The sequence below is a fragment of the Elephantulus edwardii genome, unplaced genomic scaffold (assembly GCF_000299155.1).
Source record: "Elephantulus edwardii isolate Elephantulus edwardi_28Jun2011 unplaced genomic scaffold, EleEdw1.0 scaffold00148, whole genome shotgun sequence".
In the NCBI taxonomy this organism is placed as follows: Eukaryota; Metazoa; Chordata; class Mammalia; order Macroscelidea; family Macroscelididae; genus Elephantulus; species Elephantulus edwardii.
Window position 1 is genome coordinate 6509669 of NW_006399898.1, and position 23477 is coordinate 6533145.

General features: G+C 49.6%; 2 protein-coding genes across 2 annotated transcripts in view; one reads left to right on the top strand and one right to left on the bottom strand.

Annotated features, from left to right (window-relative positions):
- Positions 1–432, bottom strand: part of PPP1CC (protein phosphatase 1, catalytic subunit, gamma isozyme) — a 19596-nt gene extending 19164 nt beyond the window's left edge. Inside the window, exon 1 of the mRNA XM_006894668.1 lies at positions 378–432. Within this exon, the coding sequence (XP_006894730.1) occupies positions 378–432 (55 nt within the window). The remainder of the gene's footprint in view (positions 1–377) is intronic.
- Positions 433–1742: 1310 nt separating this feature from the next.
- Positions 1743–23477, top strand: part of CCDC63 (coiled-coil domain containing 63) — a 107423-nt gene continuing 85688 nt past the window's right edge. Inside the window, exon 1 of the mRNA XM_006894719.1 lies at positions 1743–1796. Coding sequence (XP_006894781.1) covers positions 1743–1796 — 54 coding nt within the window. The remainder of the gene's footprint in view (positions 1797–23477) is intronic.

Consider the following 23477-nt stretch of genomic DNA (forward strand, 5'->3'; position numbering starts at 1 on the left):
CCCGGGGCGGTGGTCAGTGCAGGGTCCCAGGGGTGTGGACAGTGCGGGGTCCCAGGGGTGTGGACAGTGCGGGGTCCCGGGGCGGTGGACAGTGCAGGGTCCCGCGGCGGTGGACAGTGCAGGGTCCCAGGGGTGTGGACAGTGCGGGGTCCCGGGGCGGTGGTCAGTGCGGGGTCCCGCGGCGGTGGTCAGTGCGGGGTCCCGGGCCGCAGCGGGCGGCGTTGGCACCTCTCGGCCGGGGCCCGGGGCCGCCTGTCCGCGGTTCGCGCGCCGAGAGAAGCGAGCGCGGGCCGAGTTCGGGACCGGCCGGCCCCCACGCTGCCCACCGGCCTCCGACCCCCCTCGTGCGCGGCCCCGGCCGCCCGCCGACCCCTCACCTTCCAGCAGCCGTTGGATGATGCTGTCGATGTTGAGTTTGTCGATATCCGCCATCGCCTTCCCGCCGCCGACCCTCCCGCAGCGGCGCTGCCGCTGGCTCGCGCCCGGGCCTCACACCTCCTTCCCGACGAGCACAGAGGCGGCAGTGGCGGCGGTGGCGGCAGCCGCGGCGGGTCCCCCCAGCCGCCCGCTCCCTGCTTCCTCCTTCGCTCCGCTCCGGAATCACGAGAAGAACAAGATGGCGGGCGACCGCTCAGCCAACTACGGGCGGCGCACGACTCGCCGGCAGTGAGGCGGCCCGGCCGGGACTTCTTTGTGGGCCGTACGGCAGCGGGAGGGGGGGGGGCGTGCTCGGAGGGGCGGGGCCAGCGGCAGCGGCAGACGAGGCTTACCCTCCGGGGGCGTGGCCAGGCCTCACGGGGGCGTGGCCAGAGCGCGGGGAGAGAGGCGGCGGCGGTTGAGCGTAATACCACTACGCAAGGATCCTTCCGCCGAACGGAGCGGGAAAATAGGCCCCCCTGGCTGGAGCGAGAGTTGCAAAGTTGCACGCGGGAGTTGAAGTTGCAGGGTTTCTCAGAGAAAAATCCGAGCGGAAACGTGGAGGTTTGCATCCTGCGCAGGGGCATGCTCGTGGAGGCGACCTGTCTGCAGTGCTGACCGTGTGGAAGGGATTTTTATAGAGAGCTGGAACTTACCCTTTGAAAGAACCCTGCTGTGGGCTTGGGGGCGGCGAGGCTGAATAATAAAGGGATGCATGCCGATTTCTTTTGCATGCTCATTTACTGGGACTTTTCACTCCCAGAGATGTCAAAATGTTAACACTTATTCATTCTAAGCAGTGGGAAATAGGAGCATTTCATATTATTTTCCCTGCGCACTTCTGTGACTTCTATTTGGAGAAAAAGCTTAACAATCTATCTCCTTTCTCCCTCGCCCCCCAGATAAAATCCCCATTATCTCTCTGGATTATTTTCCTGCACCCGGAAAGTTACGTAACGGTCGGGACGGTTACCCTGATTCCAGCCAAAGCCAAGCTGAAGGGGCGCACGGGGTGGACGCAGGGGCGGCAGAGACACGGCCGGAACCGGAGCGGGGTTCTGCAGGTTCCGGGAGCCGCAGTCCACCCTTCTCGGACTTCCCAGCCCCTCGGAGCATCTCTCTGCAACGGAACTCCGCCCTGGAGGTTGCAACTCGCCCTTAATTTGAAATTGCATCCCGCACTCAGCCAACACGCTCATTCCGCTTCCTGAACTCTCTGTGTCTCTCCCAGTTTGCAAAGCCCTCCCCTCCCCCCAACTCTGAAAAATTCATTTTCTCTTCCAAGGCCGGTATGATGGGGATTCTCATCCCCAAATGCCCTCGAGATGACGGAGCCTGCTCTCCAAGAGCAGGAGGACCTTGGCTCCAAGCACCTGGGCGTGAGGCCCTCTTTGCTGCCGGCGCTGGGAAGTTGGGGTGCAAGGCTCTCTAGAGTGGCCAGCTCACTCTGCAGGGCTCTATCTGCTGCAATTCACTCCGTCGCTGGTCAAGCCAGGGCACTGAGCCCAGTTGGTGACCCGGGAGTGCGTGCCCTGCATCTCTGTGCAGAGTCAGCTGTGGGGGCCGGTGTTACACTTGTTAAGTCCAGCAGACCTTGGGCTCCTCTAGGGCAGGCCCGCAGTGGCTGTGTGATGACAGCTAGAATGTGAAAGACAGCATTCATGAGGCAGACAAATATTTACGGAGCACCTTCTCAACACCAGGCATTGTCTGGGCTCTGGGCTGGGAGGCCGGATGAGCAAGACAGACAAGGCCCCTTTCTCATGGAGCGTCAGCTATTAAGCCAGCCAGACAATAAACAAAGACGCAAATAAAGATACTAGCTCTGATAAATACAGTAGAGAGAAAGCACTCCACTCATGTTTTTAGAGTATGCACCAAAACTAAGCTCACTGAATCCCCAAGCCGATCCTGGGAATTGTGTACCAGTCTGTCCTCCTCAATTCACAGAGGAAGAAAGTGAAGTCACTTGCTGAAGATCACAAAACTCGTAAGTGGAGGTCCTGCGAGAACCCAAGACATGCTGAAACCAGAGCCCTTCCTTTGTGAATCCCTGGTGTGAACCCCCAGCACCTAGCATGGCTCTGAAACAGACTAGCCCCTCAGCAAACAAAGGTTCTAGACATGCATCTAAACTCAGGGGGGAAACCCACATCTACGGCACTTAACAACAAAAACAACATAGAGCTACGTTGGCCTAGTGGACAGAAAGTGATGCTACCAAGCCCAAGGTTATCATCACAGCATCATGCTCTCCAGCCAAAGGATCACAGCCACCCTGGGTGGGGCAAATCTGGGCGATTATGGCCGTCTCCTCCCTCCTCCCCTTCTCCTTTTGGGCTTAAAGCCGCCACTGCCTTCAACCCAAGGTGGGTGATTTTAATCTGCGGCCCTCAGGCCTGGTTTTAATTGTTTTTTAAAAACATTCTTCTAAGTTTAGCACTATTCTGTGCATTATTGTACAGAGGTAAATCATGGTTGCTGTGATGCGAAACACTATGACACTAGTGTTAAATGCATTAATGGTTACCCACGGTGGACAGTGTTTGATGGAGCTCCCCAATTAAAACAAGCTTGGAAGCAGGAGTGGCATCCACTTCTGAAATAGCTTGCCTCCAGAAACTCTATGAACAGTGTTCTGGTCTTTCGTTCCATGGGTCGCTATGAGTCGTCTGTGACTCGAAGGCATTTAACAACAACAACGTAGATTGATTCATAGCCAGGCTCTGCCAGGTTTCTGAGGCTGTAAATCTTGGCAGGAGTCTGCTGTTCCCCTTTTTTTGTTTTTGTTTTTTTTGTGTTGTTGTTTTGTTTTGTTTTTAACTGGGGAGTTTGAACCACGGACTTAAAGGTTAGCAGCCAACACAGAATGCTCTGTACTACCAGAGCTCCTCAGCCACAGTGTACCATCATTTCCCCTGCACAAAGTGGTGGCCACGCCAGCCTCTGTCAAGGTCACAGGGTTGGGACCTAGGTACACCCATTCTCCCCCAGGGGCCAGTGTTGCTCACACAGGGGTGTCTAAGAGAATTAGCTGGCTCTGAGCCCAAGGGTGACCTGTGCACAGGGCCAGGTCAGAGCAGGCCCAGGGGACCAGCAAACAGCACTAGGTCAAGGAACGAGGGCCTGCTTGTCTTTTCTGTCTGCCCTTGTAACCCGAATCCACTGGGCTGAATTGCACCCTTACCCCTCGCAGATACACGGCCTCTTTTCCTCCCTGTTCTGCTCATTTATTGGCACCATGAAGAAGAATGGATTCAGATTTACTTTCCTGGAATTGTCCTTCTGCAGTGGAGCTGGTGGGAGTCTACCCTGACCCTCTGGAGTCAGCTGAAGAGAAGCCAGAGTTACCAGGAAGGGCTCAGGGGATAGTATTAGTATAGAAGGAATGATGGTGGTGCAGGGGTCAAATCCTGGAGGCTAACCAAGAAGGTCAGGGGGTGTCCAACCACCAGCCTCTCCGACACAGTCTGCTTTTGTGAAGTTACCACCTCAGAAACCCTCTGGGGTGTCTCCTCCGCTGACCCTAGGGGTCAGAATCACCTTGGCAGCCGCTGACTGTCGACATCACCATGCGTCTGTCAGGTTTTCGTGCTGTGGTGACTTGTTGTTTCTCTGACGCCGGAAGCTAGACCATCTGTGTTTCAAATCCCAGCAGGGTCATGTGGTGTGGACGTGTTTCAGAGGCACTGACAGACCAAGAGAGAAGAGGAAGAAAGGCCTGGCAATGTACTTCTGAAAATTAGCTCATGAACAAGGGGATGCTGTCCGCTATAGTGCTGCAGGGAGAGCAGAGGGGGCTTGAAGGCACGTGGCGTCTGCCGTGGGCATGGCAGTGGAGTCACATGCCCACAATTGTGAAGATGACGCCAGGCCCAGCACTGTTTCCTCTGTGGCCCGTGAGGGTCCTTGGAGCAGAAGCAAAGCCAACGGCACTAACAGCAACAATATCATAAAACCCTGACCTTCTACACAACCTTTGAAGTGAGGAACCGCAGTTAAAAGAGCTGGAAACTGTAAACAACCCAATTGCAAAATGGGCACAGGATATGAACCGACACTTCACCCAAGAAGACCTTCAGATGGTGGATAAGCACATGAAGAAATGTTCAAAATCCCTAGCTCTAAGAGAGATGCAAATCAAAACAACTATGAGATACTACCTCACCCCAGTCAGAATAGCAAAATTCAACAGAGCAGCAAACAAAAATGTTGGCAAGGTTGTGGAGAAACTGGAAGCCTTATTCACTATTGGTGGGAGTGTAAAATGGTGCAACTACTGTGGAAGGTGATATGGCGCTTTCTCAAAAAGTTACAAATAGAAATGCCATTTGACCCAGCAATTCCACTACTGGGAATATACCCTAAAGAAACCATAACCTCCAGCCATAAAGATATATGCCCTAGGGGAGCTCTGATGGCCTAGTGGCAAGAAGCTGCAACTACAATCCCAGAGGCGCACAGTTTGAATCCACCAGATGCTCTGCCTGGGAAGGAGGGATAATCTCCTCCTGTACCAGTCAGATCTGATTTGATGGTACACACAAATAATAAAAAAAAAAATTAAAAAAATAAATTAAAGATATATGCCCATACATGTTTATTGCTGCTTATTCACAATAGCAAAGAGTTATAAACAACCCAAGTGCCCATCAACAAACAAATGGATAGAGAAGCTCTGGTATATTCACACAATAGAATATTTTGCAGCACTGAAAAACAACTAATGAAATATTATACAAAATGGGTGACCATGGAGGACATTATTCTGAGTGAAATAGCTCAGTTACAAAAAGACAAATACTTCCTAGTGCCACTGTTAGAAAAAGGAGTGACATGGGGGCTAGGGAAAGACTAAGAAAAGAGGGGATAGATAATGTACACAGCACTGAAACAGATGAGGGAGAGAACTGTATTAAAAGAATATATGATTAGGTATTATTGGCATGACAAGAGTCTGGAATAAGAGTTTCAGAGTAAAGTGGTCGGAGGTGGGAGGACTGTATAACAATGAAAGAACTTTTTTTCTAAAGAAAAAAGTGAATGGGATTTGGGGGGGAGGAGAGGACAGGGAGGAAAATGTGCAACAATGAATGAATGGAAAGCCAAGTTCTTTATAAACTTTCATTAAATCTTAGTGAAAAAACAAAACAAAAAATTTTTTTAAAAATCTCAATTTAAAAAATAGTTGAGGAAATGGTGCCGAAAGCCAAGAAGGAAGCCCCTGCCCCTCCCAAAACTGAAGCCAAAGCAAAGGCATTAAAGGCCAAGAAGGCGTCCTGAAGGGCATCCACAACCACAAAAAAAAGGAAGATCCGCACATCACCCACCTTCCGGCGGCCTAAGACGCTGAGACTCCGAAGGCAGCCCAGATACCCCCGGAAGAGCGCCCCCAGGAGAAACAAGCTTGACCACTATGCCATCATCAAATTTCCCCTGACCACTGAGTCAGCCATGAAGAAGATAGAAGACAACAACACATTTGTGTTCATTATGGATGTCAAGGCCAACAAGCACCAAATTAAACAAGCTGTAAAGAAGCTCTGTGACACTGATGTGGCCAAGGTCAACACCTTGATCAGGCCTGATGGAGAGAAGAAGGCCTATGTTCAACTTGCTCCTGATTATGATGCTTTGGATGTTGCCAACAAAATTGGGATCCTCTAAACTGAGTCCAGCGGGCTAATTCTAAATATAAATTTTTCTCACCAAAAAAAAATAAAAATAAAATAGTTGAAAACCGTTAGTATAGCTAGGGCTCCTGTAAGACCAAGTGTGTTGTTAGACTTTGAGGGGAAACTGTAGTGAACTGGGGAACCCATCTAAGCACTTGGCCACTCCCCAATTCCAGGCTATTGGGGCCAAGAGGGGAAACACAGGTCCTGTGTGATCAGATCCTCTGATTTCTTCCAGAGAACTTGATTTTTATGTGGAATGTTGGTCAAGAATTCAAATTTTTCTATAACGCAGTGTGTGTTCTTTAAAATACCCAGCCACATAATATCAAAAGGGCAGTGTCTGCCCAGGATTAAAGAGCAGAAGGCAAAGCAGAAGGGGTAGGAGAGAAGGTTAATTAATGGACATGGGAATCACAGGGCAAAAGCTGGAAGAGTGCAGTTACATGGTGGGTATTGTAAATAATGCTGTAAAACAAAATGTGTATGAATAATTGACGGAAAACAAATTGACCTTGTTTTTTATTATGATTTGAGTGAAAGTTTACAAACAGTGTGGGGTGGACAATGCCCATCTTTCATGGATCCCTGAGCAAAGCCCTGGAACAGCCACCTAGGGCATCAGAGACAACTCTCTCCTCTCTGCTTCTCCCAGTGAGCGTGATGGGCTGGCCTTCCCTCACCCGTCTGTCAGTATGTCCTCCTGTGGTGGCCCGCATGCTGCTGTGAAGCGGAACATTATGCCACTGGTATTTCAAATACCAGAAGGGTGACCTTGGTGGACGTGTCTCAGTGGCACTCCCTGACTGGCCACCCTCTTCTGAAAGAACAGCCCCCGAGCGGCAGGCCAACACTGGCTAGTGGGTGCCGGAAGCAGAGTCCCTCAGTTGGCAGGCAGCTCAGGACCCAGCTGGGGGCAAAGCAGGAGCAGTAGGTGCTGTGTGGCGGTCAGCTCCGGCCACCACGACCTGAGAGTCGCCCGTGACCAGGGAGGGGCGAAGCTTCACTGAGGGACAGACCCCCGCGGCTGCCGCAATGCGGCTCAGGGGAAACGGCTACACACGTCTGTTTAGAATCGGAAAGTGTGATGGGAAAAGGAGGACTCTAGAAAAATTGAGTTTCCAAAACGAAACGAAATGCATCCAGGTCAGGGCCATAGAGATGAGTGACCTGAAAGAGCCTGGGACTGACTACGTTTCATCAGACCGTCATACAGCCTGCCGTGCCGTGAATGACAAATCAAACTGGTGTCAAATTCATCATCAAAAAGAACATTTCAAGAGCTGTCCTGAAGCGCAGGATAATAGCCATATGTACTTGATGTCGTTATGTGCTACTGAATTGGAACAGACTCACAGCTGACCCTCCAGTGAGTTTTCAGAGGCGGTAAAATCGCATGGGAGGAAATTGCCTTTTCTCCCTTGCGGCAGCTGCTGGATTTGAACTTCCTATCTTTGGGTTGGCAGTGTAGCTCCTGACTCAGTAAGCCACCAGAGTTCCCTAAGTAGCCATGCATATAACATGATGATTATTATTCAAACTTTCGTTTCCAGGAAAACGTGACCCAATAGTAAAATCTGGCTGAAAATTGTGCAAAAGTGGATAAATTGAAAAGGAGCTGTTGAACAAGGGTTATCATTGTTGCTGTTGGATAAATCTTGGCTGAAAGCAAAGAATACCAGGAAGATTTTACTTGTGTTTTATTACTACTATGCAAAGGCATTCAACTACGTGGGTCATAACGAACCATGGCTGACAAGAAGAATGGAGTTTCCAGACCACCTAATTGTGTCATGCACAACTTGTACACAGGCCAAGAAGTAGTCATCTGAAGCCACCGGGGAGATCCCGCACGCTTTAAAATCAGGAAAGGTGAGGGTCAGTGCTGGATGCTGAGCAAATGCCCAGTCTGCATACGGAGCAAATCCTCGTGGGATCCGCACCGTACGACGTGGAATGCGGCACTGGGAGAAACCTCAAGCTTCAGCAATATGTGTTTCAAACAGCCTTGCTTGCTGCAAATGAAGAGGCCGTGAAGCACCACAGCGGATCAGAGGCCAGCCTTCAGCACCACAGTGGGTCAGAGTCCAGCCTTCAGCGCCGCAGAGGGTCAGAGTCCAGCCTTCAGTATGCATCACTCTTCAACACGAGGACAGAACACACCCCTTAGGACGTCACCAACAAGCAGCATCATGGTAAATGGAGAGAGTATTCGAGCGGCCAGCGACTTCCTTTTACTTGCATCTACGGTGGATGATCACCACCCCGGAAGCAGCAGTTAGGAAATGAAAGGGGACCCTGCCTTGGCCAAATCTGCGGCTTGGCCCACGTTGGGGTGTTCATGGTCACTTCACCTGCATGTGAAAGAAAGGTGGTTGGCTAATCAGGAAGATTAAAGCTGAACACTGTGACACCGATGTGTCAAACGCGAGAATGGTCACCCATGGTGGACGGTGGTGAAGCTCTCCGATTAAAACAAGCTTGGAAGCAGGAGTGGCATCCACTTCCACAATAGCTTGCCTCTGGAAGCCCTATGAACCTGGAGAAACGATGAAAGTTGTACAAGTGTTCAGGTCTTTTGTTCATAGGGTCGCTATGAGTCATCTACGACTCGATGGCACCAAGCAACAACAACAACAACAACAACAACAACCACAAAGGAGAACTGATGCCTTTGAATGTTGGTCTTGGTGAGGGACGTTAGATAAATGGTCATCAGCTAGGAGAAGGACCCACTTGTTTGGTCAGAAGTGCGGCTGGACCACTTCCTTAGAGGTGAACCTGGGGAGACTTCACAAACTTCGGAAATATCGTCAGAAGACATGGAAAACGGAGGGCAGTGAAGGGAAGGAATGCCCTGAACACGTGGTGGATGGTCCAGCACGGTGAGGATGGTGGGGATGGCACAGGAGCGCACAGGCTCACAGCAAGGACCCAGCTGGACACCCTGGGCAGCCACCGCCAACCTGACCTGTCACTCTGCTAGAGTGACAGATGCTAAATTATAAACCAGGCAGTTCACGTTTATACTCCTTACCACCAAACAGCGGCTGTGTTCCTGGGACAGCAGTCTATGGGCTGAGAAGTTCTTCAAAACAGGAGATCTAAGGGGGTCTAGAAAGAGCTCTTGAACTGCCCTTGGTCCTGGGCCAGTGATAACCTTGGTTTTGTCTCCCTTTGAGAAAGACCCAAAAATACTTCCATCTGAGCTTGCCCAATGGGGTAATGAATCTGATTATCATCTTGCTAATCACTCTTGGCTTCCCAGAATGACTCAGGCTGTAGTTAAGTTGCAAGCTGTCCTGGTCTATGAGTGAGGACTTCACCATCACTCAGAATATAGCATGGACTTCTCAGTCCCGGCAGGGCTGACAACGGGGGACCAGCCCACTGTGTCTGGGGACTGTCTTTAACACTTGGAGAAGGGTGAGCAGAACCCTTGGCCTCTGCCCAGTAGATGCCAGTGAACTTGCCCCGCCAGGTCACAACAATCACAGATGTCTCTGTTATTGTCAAAAGCCTCCTATGGGCAGGACTGAGGATCACAGGCTCTAAATCCAAGCACGGGAGTCTGTCAGAAGGTGGCTTTGACATGGTTCTGTTCTCCCCTAAATCGCAGCCCCATGTGTTAAATGTCTTGCGTCTGTTTCTGGAAGACATCATTCCCCAGCGTGATGGCAACCCCCGTTTTTTCCTTAAGCGAGGTCACCACTCACGTTCACCCTCCGCTTGGCCACAGTCCTAACACTAATGTGGAAGTAGCAGCCAGCACTTTGGTTCCTATTCCCGGCGAGGCCCGTGTGCAGAGAACGGGCAGGGCCTTCCAGGCTGCTGCCTTTTGGAAGAGCATCGCCGGCTGCTCTTACAAGCTGCCTCTAGTTAGTAGTCGGGGACACAGTCATTTGTGTTACCTATCAACTGCACATTGATGCAAACCCAATATCCATTGCATTCAATTCTGACTTCTAATGACCTGAGAGCTGCCCTGCAGGGGCCCCGAAGCTGTAATCTTTACAGAAGCAGATTGTCACGTCTTTCCCAAAAGCAGCTGGTGGGCTCAGTCACAAAAGGCAAATACTGCACAAGGCCACTGTTGTAAAACGGGACTGACATCAGGGTTGAGGGACGGCAGAGAAGGAGGGGAGGAATGACGTATACTGCACTGAAACAGAAAAGGGAGAAAACTGTATAAAAGGGATATATGACTGGGTATTAGAGTCATGACAGGAGTCCAGAACAAAGGCTGCACAGTGAAGTGGACTTGGGGAGAGGGACTACATAACAATGAAAGAGTTTTTCTTTTACTTTTCAAGGAGAAGAGTGAATTGGGAGGGAGGGGATGGGCAATACAACAATGAATGAATGGAAACCCTAAGTGTCTGTAAACGTTCATAAAAATTAATAGAAAAAAAAAAAGAAAAGCAGCTGGTGGGTTCAAACCTCTGACCTGCTGGTGATCAGCTGAATGTGTTAACCACTGAACCACCAAGGCTCACCTGCACCTATTAGCCACCAATGAATGAGTCTGTACTGTGTGTTAAGGGAACCCTGGGGGTACAGGGTGTCACGAGCCGGTGGGTCAGACCCACCAGCTGCTCTGAGGGTGAAGGTCGACACAATCTTCTCCAGTGCAGGTGGGCAGCTCTTGAAACACCGTGCAGGTCACCAGGAGCTGGCCGAACCAGATGGCGGTGGGCAGGCTTCGCCTGCTGTGTGCTGGGCACTGTCCAGCATGGGTCCCACACAAGCTTGGGGCACAGTAAGTGGAATCCTCCCATCCCTGGCCCTTGGGCCTGCTGTATCTCACTTAGCAGTGTGTTTTTCAGGCTCAGATCATTTCTTTTTATGGCTAAATAAAAATCCACCACGTGGGATATGCTGTGTGCCACAGAGTCAGATGGACCTATAGCGGACACCCTAACAAGTTTTCAGAGGCAGTAAATTGCACAGGAGGAGACTGCCCAGCTTTCTCCCACACAGAAACTGGTGGGTTTGAACCGTGGGCCTTAGGCTTGGCAGTGCAGCTCCTTACCACTAGCATATTTTATTTATCCATTCACATGTACCAGGTTTTTCTGGTTTTGGGGGGTTATCTTCTTCCCAGATAAGACGTCTAAGATATAGACATTCAATAATTTCCCCAAGATGAATAAAAAGGCAAAGTGATAATAATGAATTTTAAACTACTAAAATCAAACTCTTTGACCTATTTTTAAATTCTTAAACTCTGACTGATGACAGAAAAGAAATCATGATCCCTTTGAAAAGTAAAAAAAAAAGTCTTTCATTGTTATACAATCCCTGCCCCCCAGTCCACTCCACTATGCAGCTTTCATTCTGGACTCTTGTTATGGTAGTAACACCTCATCATATATTTCTCCTGAACAGTTCTCTCCCTCATCTGTTTCAATGCAGTATACATTATTTATCCTCTCTTAGTTTCCCCCCCAAACTCCGATGTCAGTCCCGCTTTACAATGGTGGCACTATGCAGTATTTGTCCTTTTGTGACTGAGATATTTCACTCAGCACAATGTCCTCCAGGGTGATGCATTTCGTATAATAATTCGTGAGTTCCTTGTTTTTCAATGCAGCATAGTATTCCATTATGTGAATATACCACAGCTTCTCTATCTATCCTTTTGTTGATAGGGATGGATTCACTTCTAAGTTTGAAGAGTGTCTAAAAGACCTGCGGAAATTGGACAATGACTAAGGAAAAAGGAAGAGTGGATGCTGTTGAGCTGTGGTGATGGCCGTGAGTGTCGACTAGCCCGTGGGCTGCCAAAATTGCAAGCTCACCTTGGATGGAGTACACCCCGGGGTGCTCCTGGAGGCAGGACGTGAGACTTGGTCTTGCATACTTTAGGTAAGTTGCCAGGAGATGCCAGGTCTTGGAGAGACCCACCATCCTGAGAAAGGTAGAGAGAGGGCCAGTGAAAGAGTCAGACCTTCAACAGGATGGGCCGGCCCAGAGACGTGACCATGGACTTGAACATGGCAGAGATGGAAGGTGTCGGAGAGGGCAAGGTTTTGAACTGCTGTTCACAGAGTCTGCTGTGAACTGGAGTTGACTGCATCTAAAATAAGGGCTACAGCCTTGGGAGTTTCACCAATAACCCATCAGATTCATAGGTCCGGGGTTTTAAACGATTTCATTTGACTCTCACTTCCCCCACCCATTCTGTTCAGGATGTCTGTGGCATTATCTAATTCTTTGCGCTCCAGGCTTCGGTAGTCCTCCAGTAGGTGGTCCGTGACTTACTGTTACCTTGCCTTCAGTTTTCCTCGCTCTTCTACCCTGTACACAGGAGAGACCCCTAGTCAATCTTAGATGGCTGTGAACGATCATGTTTTCTCAGTTTACAACATAAAACAAATAACCAACAAAGAGGAAAACTAGCCTTCACAAACCCCGGGGACAAAGGGAGCGAGTTTCTGTAAAGTTAGATTTATTTGATTTCAAAGATTGTTTTTCTTTCTGAAAGTGAGGCTTGCTGACTTTATTTCTATTAGAATGCCCTTTAAAGCATGAAATGATAGTGACTGTGACAGATAACTTTTGTTGGGTTTTCCCCCCTGTCAAAATGTTCCATTTGGCAAAAGAAAGAAAATCCAACCCCAGAAAAATGGAGAAACAACCTGTGTAATGTCTGAACAGTGAATAAACAAAACTGAGCTGCCCGGATCAGCATGGCTACATCTCAAAACCCAGCTGAGATGAGCAAGACAGCTGGGCAAGGCTTAACTGAGTTATGTCTTGGTAACTGAAAGGTCAACAGTTCAAATCCACCAGTCTCACCATGGGGGAATGACGAGGCAATCTGTCCCCACAGGGTTTATAGCCTTGGGAATCGGACGGAGAGTGCGCTGGGACTGACCTGTTTGTTGGCTTATTTGTTTGCAAAAGTTGAAAATGGCAAAGTGTATTACATAATAAGAGAAGGTGCTCTGGTGACTCAGTGGTTAGAACCCTCAACTGCTATCCAGAAGGTTAATGGTTTGATGCCACAAGCCTCCCCATGGGGAAAGATGTGGCAGTTGGCCCCCATAAGAATTCTAGAATCTGAAACTAAGCTGGGTGCCAAGGAGCTGGTTTCCACCCGTTGGGACCCTGGACAACAGAGCAGACAGGCCCCATATGGTCTCCAAGGTCGTAAATCATTCTAGGAGCAGACTGTTACATTTCCTCCCAAAATGTTAGCAAACAAGTGCTTAACCACGGTGCCACCTCCATACAGATATAAAAGAGGGAAGGGGGAGACAAACCCCAACCCCACACTGCTGATGAGTCAGCTCCTCTACAACTCTGATGCTTCTCCTTCTCCCAGGGAGCAGCTGGGAGATTCAAACTCTCCATCTTTCGGCGAGCAGCACAGCACACGAAGCCCACCACCACCAGGGCTCCTGGTTGTGGCCCTGCAAGCCAGAGAGGGTAATTCTAACTCGGTCCCAGGGGAGCCCAGGGGATCGTGGTGGCCCAGGGGCTGGTACGGTGGGAGTTGGGGTGCTGTGGGGGCTGCACTCTTCTCTTAGGTCTCTCCCACTCTGATACAGCACACAGACGGGGAAGCTGAGCAGGTTTGCCAAGGCAGCACTGGAACCGAGCTCAGTGATTTTTACACTCTGATGTTTTCTCCCCGCCTTATCCCTAACCTATCATTATTATTCTCAAAATGGTACCCAAGATCTTGAATGTTGATTTTATAAGCTCCCAAAGGGATGTCCCTAGCAGACTGAAGATACTACTTTTGGAACATACACCCATGTATTAAAGCAGAAAAGACACGCTCGGGAATGAAACGGGTCATTTTCTGGAAAGCGGTTTTCTCTGGGGACACAGGCTAAATCGGCAAGGGGTACGTTAGGGACACAATTTTCTTCCTAATGATTTGTTTCCTAAGTCAGAACGTGAGTGGTGTGAAGTTGCGAGACTGCGGTTTTAAAACATAAACTTTGCCGAAGTATTAGCTTTGCTATATAACAAAGTACCAAAGACGGTGGCTTAAAACAATGGACATTTATTGTCTCTGAATTCTGGACTCCAGAAGTCTGAAACCAAGATAAGAGAGAGACTGGCTTGCTCTCCCTACGAGGGATCAAGGATCCAGGTGGTGCACGGCTTAAGGAATCCGGCTGCTAACTAAAAGGTCAACGGTTTGAACCTAGCAGCCACACTCTTGGAAAAGGATTAAGTACTGGAGTCTGTTTCCATAACGATTTCCAGCTTTGGAAGCGCTGTGGATGCGCCACCCTGCACTGCTGAGTCGGCGTCAGCTCAGTGGCAGCGTGTGTCTGCTTCTCACGGGACCAAAATGACCGCAGGAGATGGACAGTTTATGCAGAAAGTAGTGGCAGAGCATTGATGCCAACGAGAGGGACACTGAAAAGGAGGGGGAGCTCACACGCCTGGAAGATTGTACCTAGAGTCTGTCACTGGATTGTCTGTGTACAGAGGGTTGGTGTATGTTCTCAAGAGAAAAAGCCATTTCTAAAATGTGGCTCCTTCTGGAAGGTTCTGAGGGAGTCGGCTCAAGCTTTCTCCAGGCTTCTAGAGCTTGCCCACGATGGCCTTTTGTGTCTCTCTGGATCACGTCCATCACATGGCTTCCTCAGTGTCCTTCTCTGTCCCTGTATCCCCTCTCCTCTCCTTGTATGGACATTGGTCCCCTTGGATGAGAGAGCCCACCCTGCTCCAGTGTGACCTCACGTGGATGCATCCCACCAGCCAAGACTCTTGCAGATGAGTTCCGAGTTCCAGGCGCCAGAGGTCACAGCTTCCCCCGCCTCCCGCAGCCCCGCGATCAGCAGGGATGGGCTGTCACTGTCGTCTTGCTGTGGTTTTCACACTCAGTGGCCGTGTGTGACTGAGAGAACGATGCCACACAGTCTTCCAGGCTGCAACCTCGATGGGAGCAGGTAGTGAGGTTTTCCTCTCAAGGAACTCTGGCAGTGTTTGAACTGCGCACCTTAGGCCCGCACCAGTGGTGTCAAGGATTTATCGTCCAACATGGCTTTCCCAGCCGTTGATGAACTTCTTATTTCGTGCTGAAGTATTTGTTTTACAAAGGAGATGGAACTACGGCTCTACACAAGCCCTACCCTACTGTTCTTTGCTGTTGTTAGGTACTGTCCAGTCAGGACGACCATGCTGACCCCATGAACAATAGATCTGAACCGTCCTATCCTGTGTCATTCTCACAATTCAATTTCTAATATAGTGGAGCCGTGGCAGCAGTCACTGTGCCAATCTATCTGGTTGAGAGGCTTCCTCTCTTTCATTGACCTTTCCAAGTCCTTCCCTGCAGAATAGCCTCTCTGCCAACACACCTGGAGCATGTGAGACGAAGCCTCTCACCCACCTAGAGGCTCAGGGGAGCTCAACGCTCTTGCTGTTTTGGGACCCTCACTCTCCTGGGACACAGCACCCAAGCTGCCACCTCACTGACAGTCTGCAGGGTCCTGGCCCATCGCTCGCCAGTCTCTGCAGCTCAGACCTGCATCACCCACATTCACATGAGTCTTTTCTGTGACGGGTTTGAGTTTCTGTGAGCCCTTCCGGGGACACAGAACCCCCAAGACAGAGGAGTGGGGGAATTGCACGGAGGAGCAGCTGGTGCTGGAAATCACGGAGGGGGGCAGCAGATCAAACATCTGGGACACTGTTGATTCTACCTTTTAGTAACTGCTTGCTACTGTGTGCTGTGGAGTCGGATCTGATTCAGAGCTGGCCCTGTAGCGGGGTTTCAGAGGCAGTAAGCCCCATCGTGGATTCAAATCACAGGCCCAGTAACTAGTATGTTACTAATCTTAGCAGAACGGATTGTAAAGGAAGCACCCAAGTGTTCCTTTGCCACCAGGTTCCTCTGTCTCGTGTGCGTGTGTGTGTGTTTAACTTTGCTTAGGTAGGAATTAAATATAATAAAACACACCCATTTTAAGTTCAATAAATTCTGACAAATGTATACACCCCTTGTAACGACCCCCTTAATCAAGATATACATTTTCATCACCCCCACGTTCCTTCACCTCCCTTTAAAGTTAATCTCTCTCCAGCCCCAGCCCCAGCCCCACACAACCACCGACTCCCCATCACCTGGCCTGGTCCTTGAGACTTTCCCATCGAAGGGCTCAAACAGCACAGGCTCCACACTGCCCTCCTTCCTTCAGCATGATGCTTGTTTGTCCGTGCACTGCTGGGGGACATTGTCATCATTCACACCGCTTGAATTCTCTATCTTAATGCCTGAAATCATTATGTCGCTTGCAACTCATAGTGACCCTTTGTACAAGAGCCCTAAACCCTGCTCTATCCTGTGTCAACCTCATTGTCTCCGACACACCTACCCCCATTACCCCAATCACTCCATCTCATTGAGGGTCTTCCTCTCCTGCACTATTCCTCCACCCTCCCAAGCATGATATATAGGCTATTGATAATGAACTATCTATACACATACAAATAAGGTAAACGATAACCTCAGGGAAGTGTATACTTTTTAGCATCCATTTATGAGCAAAACGGCAGCATTTGCCCAAAGATGAAGTGCTGAAGGCAGGGACAGAGAGGGAAGAACGAAGGAGGGAGGACACTGGAAGAGCATGGCTGCACTGGGGGGTTGCCAGTCACAAAACAAACCATGTGGGCATCACTGGACAAAAAAAAATGGCTCTATAACTTTTCATGCAAATCACAATAAAATAAAAGCAAATAGACAGGCTGAGTTTTTTTTTTTTAAAGAAAGTGTGAAAAACAAACTGAAAATCCACCAAGCGGCATCCTCCCCCCCCTCGCAGCAGTCCCTCACTTTTCTGGCAATTTCTCCTTCAATGCATCCTGCTAGCATTCTGGAAAACCACTGACTATTGAAAGTGATGACCAGGCACTGAGCAGAGCAATCGGTGGCCCCTGGAGACCATCTTGATGTCTGCACTGACCTGGCTTTTTCTCCCAGGAAACATCGATAAAATCCAAAGAGCTGTTGGCTGAGATTATAGAGCCGGTGCTGTTCTTAGGTTCGTGTGGCCTGGACGAGGGCCTCAATGCTGACCCTCCAACTCCCTTGGGGAGAATCCAAGCCGCGCATTAGCAGTTTCTGAGCCTGAACAAGGAACCCTGGTTGTATGGTGGAATACGCATTGAGCTGCTCACAGAAAAGTCAGAGGTTTAAACCCACAAGCTGCTGGGGGTGGCTGGGGAGTGGCGAACACGACAGTGGGCTTCCATGACTGGGCAGTTCCACTCTGTCCTGCGGTTTCACTGTGGCTGCATGTGTCATTGTTTTAACCTGCTCTGCCATCTGTCTTCAACACACAGCCCCCAACCCAGCAGGGAGGGAAGCTCTATCCATTTCCTGAGCCTGAGTGGTACAGAAAAAGAGCCCTGGGCTGGCATTCGGTGTTGGATTGCTACCCATAAAGTCAGTGGTTCAAATGTGACTCCATCCACTTGGCAAGAGAAAGCCAGAGGAGCACTATGAGTTGGAACACACTGAATGACAGTGGGTTCGGTTTGGATGGTACAAGCCCATGAAGCACTAGACAATAGACTGAATAATATAATCAATGGAAATCAAGTGTGCAAAGGAGAATGTCCAGAGAAAAAGGGTGGTGTTGTTACTTGAAAAATGATGTAAAAATGAAGGTAGGTAGAGGAAACTGCTGCCCACTAGAAGCCCTCCCTGGGGCTAGAGCCGGGGTTCAGAGTTAACCTTGGAAGCCAAATTTCAAGGGGCGTGGTCCGGCTGAGAAGGCGTGGCTTCCAAGGAGGGGCGTGGCTAGAACGCAGGGGCGTGACTGAGAAGGGGACAGCAACCTGAGGGCGTGGCTTCAATGGAGGGGCGGGATTAGAAAGCAGGGGCGTGGCTTAGAAGGCGGGACTGCAGCATGAGGGCGTGGCTTCCACGGAGGGGGCGGGACTAGAACACAGAGGGGCGGCCAGCCTGGGAGGGAAGGGCAGTCATCTAGGGGGCGTGTCTTCCATGGAGGTAAGGGACTAGAATACAGGGGCGTGGTCGGGCTGGGAAGGAGTGGCTGGTACCTAGGGGGTGTGGCTTCATCAAGGGCGGGGCTGGAATCCAGGGGCGTGGTCAGGCAGGGAGGGCGTGGTGGTCATCCAGGGGTCTTGGCTTCCAGGGAGGGGCGGGGCAGGAATGCAGGGGTATGGTCGGGTTGGGAGGAGGTGCCTGTCATGAGGGGCACGTGGCCGGACTGGGAGGGCATGACCTGTATTAGGGGCTGGGCTTTAATAAAGGGGCTCAACTGATGCTAAGGGACTGTCTTAGGGGGCGTGGTTGTCATTTAGGGGCGTGGCTGACCTCTTTTCTCCAAGTCTCCTAACCTGACAATCCTTGCTGAGTCAGAAAATTACTTTCAGGTCTGGTCTGGAGTCGCCTGCCAAAATCCGCATCATTCAGGATATAAAATCCCAGCTGCTTAATTAATGGGCCTGGCAGGAAGACAGCAGGGCTGCTGTGAGCAGAACCAGAGTCCAGCGGGGTCAGGGCCTAAGGAGGAGGGGCAGAAGTGGGAGCCCCCTGGGCTCATCTTCTCCACTGTCCCCAGCCCCCAGCCGCCAGCTGACGTTGAAAGGTGCCGCTACTTCGCATGGTCTCTCCTTAGAGAAAGCAGACTCAGCAGGTTAGCTGGCTTCAGAAGGCAGTCTGTTCCGGAGAAGATGGTCAGCCCTGGAAATCATCTGAGGCAGGTCTAGCCTGTCCTATAGCACCAGAGGTCAGAATTGACTTGGTATCAATGGGTTTGGCTCTTAGAAAACAGAAAGGGACGCCACTGCGGACTGCCCCTCCTACCAGCTCAGGTTCTGTCCTCTTGACTGCTGTTTTAACGAGGCCCAGCGCAGAGACTAAGAATCGCAGCAGGAGGGTGCGTATGTAAATTCAGAGGAAAAGATCTGAAAGAGTCTCCCTAAACTGATGACAGTAGTAAATTTGGGGCAATGATCAAGAATTGAGATAACATCAAAGAGAATGTTAGTTTAATGCCCTCATTACTTTCTATTTGGAACTGATTAATGTACTACTTGTGTAAGTAAAACTCACAAAAGAGAGAAATCATGAATTCCCGAGAATCTGAATAGAAAACAATGTCGGGATCATGAAAACGGGCTCTGATGCAAGCAGGCTGCATCCAAACACTAGCCCCGTCCTTTGATAGCGGTGGGGACACTGGTGTTGCTGTTACGGACCATCAAGTTGGAACCAGTCCATAGCTGACACTCCAGCGGGTTTCAGAGGCACTTAACTGCACAGGAGGAGATCGCCCATCTTTCTACCAAGGAGCAACTGGTGGCTTCAAACCGTGTGTCTTTGGGATTCCAGCACAGCTTCTTACCACTAGGCCACTAGAGCTCCTTGTGGGAAGTTGGACACTTAAAAACAATAACACCACAATCCAGGGGAGCTCTGGTGGCCTAGTGGCAAAGAGCTGCAACTACAATCCCAGAGCCGCACAGTTCGAATCCACCAGATGCTCTGCCGGGGAAGGAGGGACAATCTCCTCCTGTACCAGTCAGATCTGATTTGACGGTACATGCACACAAAAATAATAAAATTAAAAAAAAAACAACCACAAAACCAATAACACCACAATCCAACAAAACAAACCCACGCAAGTAACATTTGCTTTCTGGGCCTCGGTTTATTCATCTGTAAAATGGGGATGATGGTGATGTTTATCCTAGCACTGGCATATGAATTCAACGAGTAATTATGTATAAGATGTTGGGGTGGTGCCTTTTTGACAAATAGCTCAAAAAGTGCCAACTTTTTTTTTCTTTGTGGGGCAGGAGGAGAAGTAGCATCAAACTCTTGTTGAAGTGGATCTACCAGTAAGAGTTGTCAGAAATTGGGTCTCAGTTTTGCACTAATGTTAGCACCTAGCCTGAATCTCTGGCACTTTGTTGATATAGTACTCTTTTTAAATTATTTTCAGCAATGTTTACCACGTGTGACATTAATGACATTGTTCCATAATCTCTATGTTCTATTGGGTCAGTTTTTTTCTACAGCAGACACAAATATGGGTCCCTTCCAATCACTTACCCAGGCAGCTGTCCTCCGAATTTCCTAGTGCAGATGGACAAGCATCCCTAGTGTGGAGTTCATTTGTGGAAACCCCTCAGGCTGGATTCAGAGGCCTTGGAAGGAGGGATGTATATCATTGCTGATGTCAGATGGCTCTTGACCTAGGGCAGAGAATACCAGAAATATGTTTACTAGTGTTTTATTAACTGTGGTTCATAGTAGGTTCTGGATGACACTGTGAAGACTGGGAATTCCAGACCTTAAGCGTGCTTACCTAGTACCTGCACGCAGGCCAGGTGCACTCATCCTACTGCATAGTTTAAAGTCAGGAAAAAGCGTGCATCAGAGTCCTTTCACCAAGCTTGCTCAATTGTGTGCTGAGTAAAACCAAGAGGCTGAACTAGATAATAGAATGTGGTGTCAGGATTAGAGGAAGACATTCACAGCCTGTGACATGCAGATAACACAACCTACAAAACAGAGGAGGATGTGAAGCTGTTACTGATGAAAGTCAAAGACCATGACCTTCAACGTGGATTACTCCTCAACATAAAGAAGGCAGAGGTCTGCACAGGAGGACCAATAGGTAACCTCATAATGAATGGAGAAACTATTGAAGTCACCTAGGCTTTAGGTTCATTTGGATCCATGGTCAGCACTCTTGGAGGCAGCATTTGAGAGATCAACTGCCTCACTGCCATAAATCATCGCAGTCAGGAACGTCTTCAAAGGAACTGAAGAGGAGAGATGTCAGTCGGGCACTGGGATGCACCTGGCCCAAAGAGTGGTATTTCAGTTGCCTCAGAGATATGAAGGTTGAAAGGTGAATGGAGGTGAGTGAAAAGGGATGGATGCCTGAAAACGAATGGATGGTGTTGGCAAGGAGTGCTGACTACATTGTAGACTCCCAAAGGAGTACACAGATTTCCTCAGGCACAACGCAGCTCCTTAGAGGCAAAGATGTGAAACTTTTCCTCACACACTTTGGATGTGTTATCAGGAAGTTCTGGTTCCTGGAGGACAGGAAGCTTGGGAGAGGAGATGCTGGACGGGTTGACAGTGACAACCACGGCCTCAAGTGCTGTGACGCTGGTGCAGGACCAGGCAGGGTTTTGTTCAGTTGTCCGTAGGGTTTAGATTTGGAATCAACCCAACAGTGCCTACCAACAGCAATACCAGCAACAAGACCATGTCTTTTTTGAGCACTTAGTACCAACTAGCCCCTTCACAGAACTAACATCATTCAATCACCTTCTCAAGATGCCACTGACAAAGCTGTAGTTGTTGTTAGGTGTCTTCACGTCAGCTAGAACTCATGGGGACCCTACAAAGAGCAAGTGTGAATCCTGCCCTGTCCTGTACCGTCTTCGTGACCTCTGTCTTGCTCAAGCCCATCATGGTGGTCACTGTGCCAATCCACCTTGTTGAGGTCTTCTCTTTCATGTAACCTCTACCTTTCCCAGCTGAAGTCTCTCTCCAGGGAATGCTTCCTCCTGAAAATATGACGCCCAAAGTAAAAGAGATGACATCTCACCGTCCTTGCCTCCAAGGAGCACTCTGGTTGCACTTCCTTGCAGACAGATCTGTGTGTTCTCCTGTCAGTTCATCATTTATACCCATCATCTATATTCAGTACTCTTTGCCAACACTGCTATTTAACGGCATTGATTCTTGCCCTTTCTATGAAGATGGCACCAAAAATGAAAAAGGAAGCCCCTGCCCCTCCGCAAACTGAAGCCAAAGCAAAGGCATTAAAGGCCATGAAGGCAGTCCTGAAGGGCATCCACAGACAAACACAAAAAAGAAGATCCACACGTCACCCCCCTTCCAGTGGCCTAAGACGCTGAGACTCCAAAGGCAGCCCAAATACTCCCGGAAGGGCGCCCCCAGGAGAAACAAGCTTGACTACTATGTCATCCTCATATTTCCCCTGACCACTGAGTCAGCCATGAAGAAGATAGAAGATAACAACACACTTGTGTTCATTATGGATGCCAAGGCCAACAAGCACCAAATTAAACAAACTATAAAGAAGCTCTATGACATTGATGTGACCAAGGTTAACACCTTGATCAGGCCTGATGGAGAGAAGGCCTGTGTTCAACTTGCTCCTGATTATGATGCTTTGGATGTTGCCAACAAAATTGGGATCATCTAAACTGAGTCCAGCTGGCTAATTCTAAATATAAATTTTTCTAATAAAAACTAAACCTCCAAAACCCAAGAACATAGATTTTTGTTTTGTCATCCTTATTCATTGTCCCAATTTTCTGATGTACAGGAAGAAACTGAGAAGACACGGCTTGGATCAGGTGCACCTTAGTCTTTAAAGTGACATGTGAAGTAGCCACTGCTCTTATCCCTGCTGACAGACAAGAAGACTGAGTCTCATAAAGCAGCTTTTCCAAGGCCAGATTGCTTCTAAGTCTCAGGGGAGGGATTTGAACTCAAGCTGTCTGCCAGAGGGTAGGATCAGGAGGGCCACCCACTGTCACCCTGTCCCATCTCTAAGGTCTTTTTCTGCCTTGGTTGGTTCAGTTGCATTGCACACTGGGAGGTGGGACTTCTGGGTTGGAATCTTAGTAAGGATGAGCTCTTGGGTCATAGCATGATGGGTGTCTTCACCTGTAAAATGGGTCAGGTGTGGTACCAGTTGGTCATGCTTGTTGGCTGTGACAAGCTGACCATGATGACTCTGTGTGTGCAGAAGGGATCTGTGCTCCAGGGTTTTCTACAGCTGTTTGTTCAGGAGACTGCCAGGACTTTCCTCTGAGGTGCCTGTGGGTGGACTCCAGCTTCTCCACTATAATTTGAGCCCATTTACTGCTCACACCACTCAGCTTTGCTTTTACACAAATCAGATCAAGCCCAGCTCATCTGCCAGCCAGTGAGGCTGACACACGGCCCCTTGGAGGACAGAGCAGAGCCACCCAGAGCCTTCTAAGGCTGTACTCCATCGTGCAGTATGGATGGTGGATTCAAACCAACCACCTTTAGGGTTAGCTGCTGAGAGCTGTAATCACTGAGCCACGGTGTCCAGCCTTGGACTCCCCCCTCTGTCTGCAGGCCTTCCTCGGCCAGCCCTCAGCATTTTACTCCATCCCTGCACACACCTCGCTCACGAGGCTGTATCCCCACGAAGATCACAGGGCGCCGGTGGAGGCCTCGGGGATTTACAGAGCAGGCCTCTAAGGTTTCTTAGGAAGAGGAGGGAAGCGGTCAACGCTCAGGAGAGTAAATGGCAGCAGGTCACATGGGGAGAGACACGTGTGTGTGTGTGTGTGTGTGTGTGTGTGTGTGTGTCTGTGTGCGTGCGCACGAAGAGGGGTGAGGGCGTGTGTGTG